The sequence below is a fragment of the Aplysia californica genome, unplaced genomic scaffold (genome assembly GCF_000002075.1).
Source record: "Aplysia californica isolate F4 #8 unplaced genomic scaffold, AplCal3.0 scaffold00436, whole genome shotgun sequence".
In the NCBI taxonomy this organism is placed as follows: Eukaryota; Metazoa; Mollusca; class Gastropoda; order Aplysiida; family Aplysiidae; genus Aplysia; species Aplysia californica.
Window position 1 is genome coordinate 628,683 of NW_004797706.1, and position 6,069 is coordinate 634,751.

At 39.9% G+C, this 6,069-nt stretch overlaps 1 protein-coding gene across 1 annotated transcript in view; it reads right to left on the reverse strand.

Annotated features, from left to right (window-relative positions):
- Positions 1-6,069, reverse strand: part of LOC101848905 (pre-B-cell leukemia transcription factor 1) — a gene marked incomplete in the record, with an annotated part of 28,665 nt that overhangs the window by 20,832 nt on the left and 1,764 nt on the right. Inside the window, 1 exon segment of the mRNA XM_035971438.1 lies at positions 1,317-1,390. Coding sequence (XP_035827331.1) covers positions 1,317-1,390 — 74 coding nt within the window.

The window sequence follows — 6,069 nt, forward strand, 5'->3', positions numbered from 1 at the left end:
CACCTCTTGCCCTACAGCCATAAACTTTAATGATGCCTTAATCAGACAAGCCTGACAAGCAATAGCTTTTGCCTCATACAACACAGGATGCAGATTTAGAGCAGAGCAAGGATAGGTAGAGGGTCTTTTCATATGTGTGTGTGTGCGAGTGTGTGTGTGTGTGTGTGTGTGTGTGTGTATGTGTGTGTGTACCTGAGTGTGTGACTGTGTGCGTGTGTGACTGGGTGTGTGTGTGTGACTGGGTGTGTGCGTGTGTGACTGTGTGTGTGTGTAACTGAGTTTCAGTTTTAGTAAGAGTTTTACGGCACTTGCAAAACAATATTATGTCATATAAGTGCCCATGACTAGAGGTGTTACAAGAGAGTAACATACACAAAAAAGGAGGAGAGATTAGGATGATAGACGTTTGATAGGAAAGAAGGAGCAAACCATGAGTATGTGTGTCTGTTTGTGTGTGTGCCTGTGTTTATTTTGTCCTTCTTCCCGGAACGTTTTCTGACAAGATCAGAGGGGAAACAACTTGTGTGTAACAATATTTCCCCGTAAAGTTGTAGAAAACACATTCTTCTTCCTAAAGAGAGGGGATGTGTAAGGCTCAAATGAACAATACCCTCCGCTGATCAAATGTTGAAAGAGTATAGCATCCCACTCCCACTATCCATTGAACATCTAGATCTACTTTCCTTTTTATTGTTGTTCACAATCTGGGCAAAATTTTCTACGGGAAAATCCATGAAGTTTGTCACAAGTCATACTGCTCCTGTCCCTGTCCACATGATCATTGTAATTCTAACCTCTATCAGGTATTTATTAGTTTTATTTAGTAAGAGTTTTACTGTACTTGCAACACAATAAGGTCATATAAGTGCCGAAGATTAGAGGTGTCACAAGCGAGTAATAAACACAAAAAAGAAGGGAAGAGAGATCAGGACCATAGATGTTCCATAGGACAGAAGGAGCAAACCACACCAGAGCACCTGCCAACCACCCATTATCAGGTGTGAAGTTCCGATGATGATCACAGAAGCAGATTTTTCAAGGGACAAATTTTTTAATTCTAACATGTGCTTTGAGAGTAAATAACATGTACATATATATTTAAGAAACAAAGAGATTTCTGTGTCCAGCTGACTCAGCTATGTGCCTGCTTGGTAGTGTATTCCCCGCCCAACCCACCCCCCATTACACATACAAAAACACACCGATAAGAATGACACAGACACACACACACAGATGAGAACCACATAGACACACACATAGACACACACACAACAAGGCACCTGGGCACAGAGGAGACCAATCTGGCAACCACTCACCTGTCTTTTCTTTGATCTCACATAAAACATTGAACAGGGCGGGCTTCATTCTATGGCAGTTCAGGGTGTGCTTCCTGTGGACAAAAATACACACCTGTGGTCAGCTCGGGGGTTCCCTGACATTTCTCTTTAGAAATTTTTGTTAGTTTTAGTAAGAGTTTTACGGCACTTGCAACACAATAAGGTCATATAAGTGCCAAAGATTAGAGGTGTTACAAGAAAGTAACAAACATAAAAAAAGAAGAAAGGACGATAGATGTCTCATAGGAAAGAAGAAGCAAACCACACCAGAGCACCCGCCAACCACCCACTTAGTATGTGGTTTACGACGCTCGCAACTGCATAAGGTCATATATATATATGAGCGCCAAGGGCTGGATGTCATATATATGTTTTAGTAAGTGTTTTATGGCACTTGCAACACAATAAAGTCAAATATATATATATATATATAAGTGTCGAAGATTAGAGCTGTTACAAACAAGAATGTAACAAACACGAAAAAGAAGGAGGAGGGATAAATACGATAGATGTTTGACAGGAGGAAAGAAGAAGCGAACCACACCAGAGCACCCGTCAACCACTAACAATGTAAACAGAAAAATTTAAACGGGGAATCAGGCGTACTCTGCTCACCTCTCTAGCTTAAACAACGCAAAGCCTGCTTCGACTATCAAGGCACCCCGGAAATAGCGGGTCACAAGAGAGTGACAAACATACAAAAGAAGTAGAGGAAAAATGACCATAGTTATAGTAAGGATGAGGAAAGAAAAAGCAGCAGTTCCTCCCACTTCAATGGAACATTTTAGTTTAGTTTTATTGTGAGTTTTACGGCACTTGCAACACAGTACGGTCATATAAGTGCCGAAGATTAGAGGTGTTATAAGAGAGTAAAAACACAAAAAAGGATAGATAAGGACGATAGATGGTAGATAGGAAAGAAGAAGCAAGCCACACCAGAGCACCCGCCAACCACCCACTTAGTTTAGTTTTATTATGAGTTTTACGACATTTGCAACACAGTAAGGTCATATAAATGCCGAAGAAAAGATATGTTACAAGAGAGTAACATACACACAAAAAAGGAGGAGAGATAAGGATGATAGATGTATTGTTTGATTGGAAAGTAGGAGCAAACCAAACCAGAGCACCCGCAAACCACCCACAAAAAGGACTATAAATGACACACAAAAATACATGTATATCTGTGTCAACAAAGAAAACCCCACAATTCCCACTACCCAATAATTCACCGACTTCATGACACACGACCAAACAATTCCCACTACCCAATAATTCACCGACTTCATGACACACGACCAAACAATTCCAACCCTTCTTAAGCTCTGACATTCCAATAATCCCCTGGATCGTACTAATAAATAAAAATCCTTTCTATATTTACCATAACTCAAAAAAATCTGTTGCCAACCAGCATATTCAGCCAGTATAAAGAAAGCTTTACTTTGTAACATGAATAAATTAGACCACACAAATGCGAAAAACATTTCTAAAAATATGGAAGAGGAGAAAGGTAACCACAATGACTGAAGACAAGGGTTGGGGCTAGGAAACAATTTAGCCGCGCTTCAAAAGTAATTCACTCTTGGCAGACGTTTCCAGCTTTCCAAAAAGGAATCCCTAATAGTAATTCAGGGACATTTTTTTTTTCAATTCATTATCAGGATCTAAAGCCAGGTCTCCCCCCCCCCCCCAACCCCCCCCAAAGGGACCCGCACGAGTCTAGTCTATTTAACAATATATGTGATTCATCTTGGTGAAATCAGGCGCTCGTCAAAATCATGAAATTTAAAAAAAGCTATTTTCCCACAAGTACGGCAATTTTTATCTAAATTTGTTTTTTTGGCTAAACACCTTTGTTGTTGATATGAAAGCATATTTTATGTCCATGGAAATTTGACTGAAAAATCTTGTTTATAGGCACAAAACATGTAGTTTTCAGTTTTCAAGGACTCTTAAAAGCTCTTGAATTTAAAAATACAAAACCTTGGTGGCCATTTCCTCATTAATTTAACCGCTGGAAACAGGCTACTCCATCTTTTCAATCGCAAATATCTCGACTTCTATTTAAGCTAGATGGATATTTTTTCACAGAAAGCACGGCAAATGAAAAAGCTTTCAGGTGACATCAATAACTCCACATCCATAAAAATTGACGAGCGCCTGATTCCAGCATGTCATGACACATATTAGTATTAGTATCTTTCCCGTGCCCTCACATTTAAACGTAAATATGCCGCTTTAAAAAACATTTGAGTGAATCATTCTTAAGAAAGCGTTTCTACTGACCTCTCATTAAATTTTATATTTTATGTTAACCCTATACCGTACGCCCTGCTGTCATTTTGTACCCCCCCGGGGTTGTATTCTTCCCATTTTAGAATACTTCAATTTTATATATATATATCTCTTTGAAACTTTCAGTAGTATTTCTCAAAAAAATAATTTTAACAGACTGCTATAATGCAAAGCGTAGAGATTGGATTAACGAGTAAATTCCCTCTTTAGAAAGTGGTGGCACAGAGTTCCCCACGTCGTCTGATACGATAGTAAAACACGACGTACGGATAGGGTTAATGAACACTAAGCAATAGAAAGGGCAGCTCTCATGGTCTAGAGGTATGGTATTCGCCTCTCGTGCAATAGGATCCAGGTTCGAAATCTAACAGCAATGGAGGATTTTCTTGTTCTCTAAAATTTTCTTTCACCTGCTCTCTAATCAGACATGTTCTCTGATCTCGCTGTCATCTCCACTTTCTCCCCCCCCCCCTCTCCTTTTTTACCCCTCCTGTGGGTTCCTGAATCTTTCTGTTGCCCTTCTACTGCTACGTCCTGACTCCTACTGCTTCGCCTGGCTCCTTCCTGCTGTTTTTCAGCCACACACCTGAGGTGTAAGAATTTAACACCGAGCTCTCTCGGATGTAAGGAAGGGCGAAAAAATCTCAGAGCTGCGCACGCCCTTGGTGATCCCAAAATAGATTATTAAAAGAGTACAGGCATCTGCCACTAACCCTGGCAAAACTCAAGATTAATTCAGGTCCTATCAAACTCAAACTGAAATTGCTGAAAATGTGTTCTGTGCACTCAATGACCTTATGTGTAGTTGTTTACGAGCGCCATGAAAAAAACACTTACAAAAACAAAAAATGTGAGGCAGTGTGGTGAAATCAGGTGCTTGTCAAAATAATGAAATTGAAATTGAAGAAATTGGCATTTTTTCGCCGGTTTGGCAATTTTTTATAAAAAATTTGTTGGGTTTTTTCTTGGCTCAACACCTTTCATGTCCATTTAAGAACCCATTTTGAATGTGGGTTTTACTGACATATTTACATTGATTAATAAAGGCACAAAAAATGTAAATTTCAGTCTCCACAAACTGTCAGGCTATGTAAATAACCAAATTTTGGCGGACATTTTTCGTTAATTTTACTTACCTTTGAAACCAAGCAACCCCCACCTCCTTCAATCGCAAATATCTTGACTTGTAATTTGTATTCCGAGATAAACAGGTCATGTATTTCACTCATCGAAAGCAAGCTTCAAGATAAACCAATAACTCCACAGGCTCAAAAATCGACGAGCGCCTGCTTCCACCACGTCCTGACACAAATACAAACAATAGAAAACCCAGGGACAAAAAACTATAATCCATTCCAGAAAAACAGATCTTCAAGACCCAAGATAGGAGATTATCGAGAGTCTATAAAAAGTAAGTAAGCGCAAGCCAGTTTGAGGGGTTAGAGACTACACGTCATGTATAGAGGCACATGATACAACTTTGTGTCACACTTTAATAACGCCCAAGAGGCCAGATAGAGAAGGTGAGAGAGTTAAGTTTTTTTTAAAAAGGAGGTGTTTTAAACTTTGGCACTAACTCTGCATTCTTCAAAATTTTATTTTCTTTAAAAACTCATCCCATTGTAAGCAACAATTTCCCATTCCCAGACCAGAGTCCTGGGGCCATTTTATTAGCGAAGTGACTATTTCTCAGAACGCTCGGGATAATAAACTTGAGCTCTGTTTCTCCGATCGGTTTCCGTTCTCGAGTTTTGTGGGTTATTTGCGAGAGTTTGGCGTCATCTTTCATTCTGTCATTCTGCGAGGACTGGGAAGAAGCATTTTTTGCATCGAATTCAATTTCTAGAGCTAAAAATGTTAAGTTGTGACCTGAATATTCACACATCTTCAATTGTAGTTGAGGCAACGCTCCCGGACTATACATTGTACTTCATTTGAAAATGCCTTCCAAAAGTTGCGAGAAAACAAGACTTCTAGGCTCGACTTTAGTAGTAGATCTAGTAATCTATTTTGCATTTAGTTGCCCCAAAAGCAAAAACTATATCACAAAAATCCCCCCCCCCCCCTACACACATGTGGGTGCACACTCACACACCGGCCACTCCATTCACATCATCATTGCCTTTCTCACCCTGGGTCAGGATATAGGCCATGACCAAACACTCTCCACCTTTCCCTATCCTGGGCTAGTCGCTTGATGACACTCCACGTCTTCCCACTCCATTCACAAATAACCAAAAAATGGTAAGATTGAAGAATACTGGACCAGCGGATTAGGAACTACTTTTGCCTACTATGTCTCGACAACCTTAGCCTTAGGCCTTAGGAATTCATGATTTCCCCCAGTTTTTAATCTCTCTCAATGAAGAATCTTGGACCGGAAGCCTAGGCTCCTACTCCTAGACAATTCATCAAAAGTTTGGGAACAGGGGTG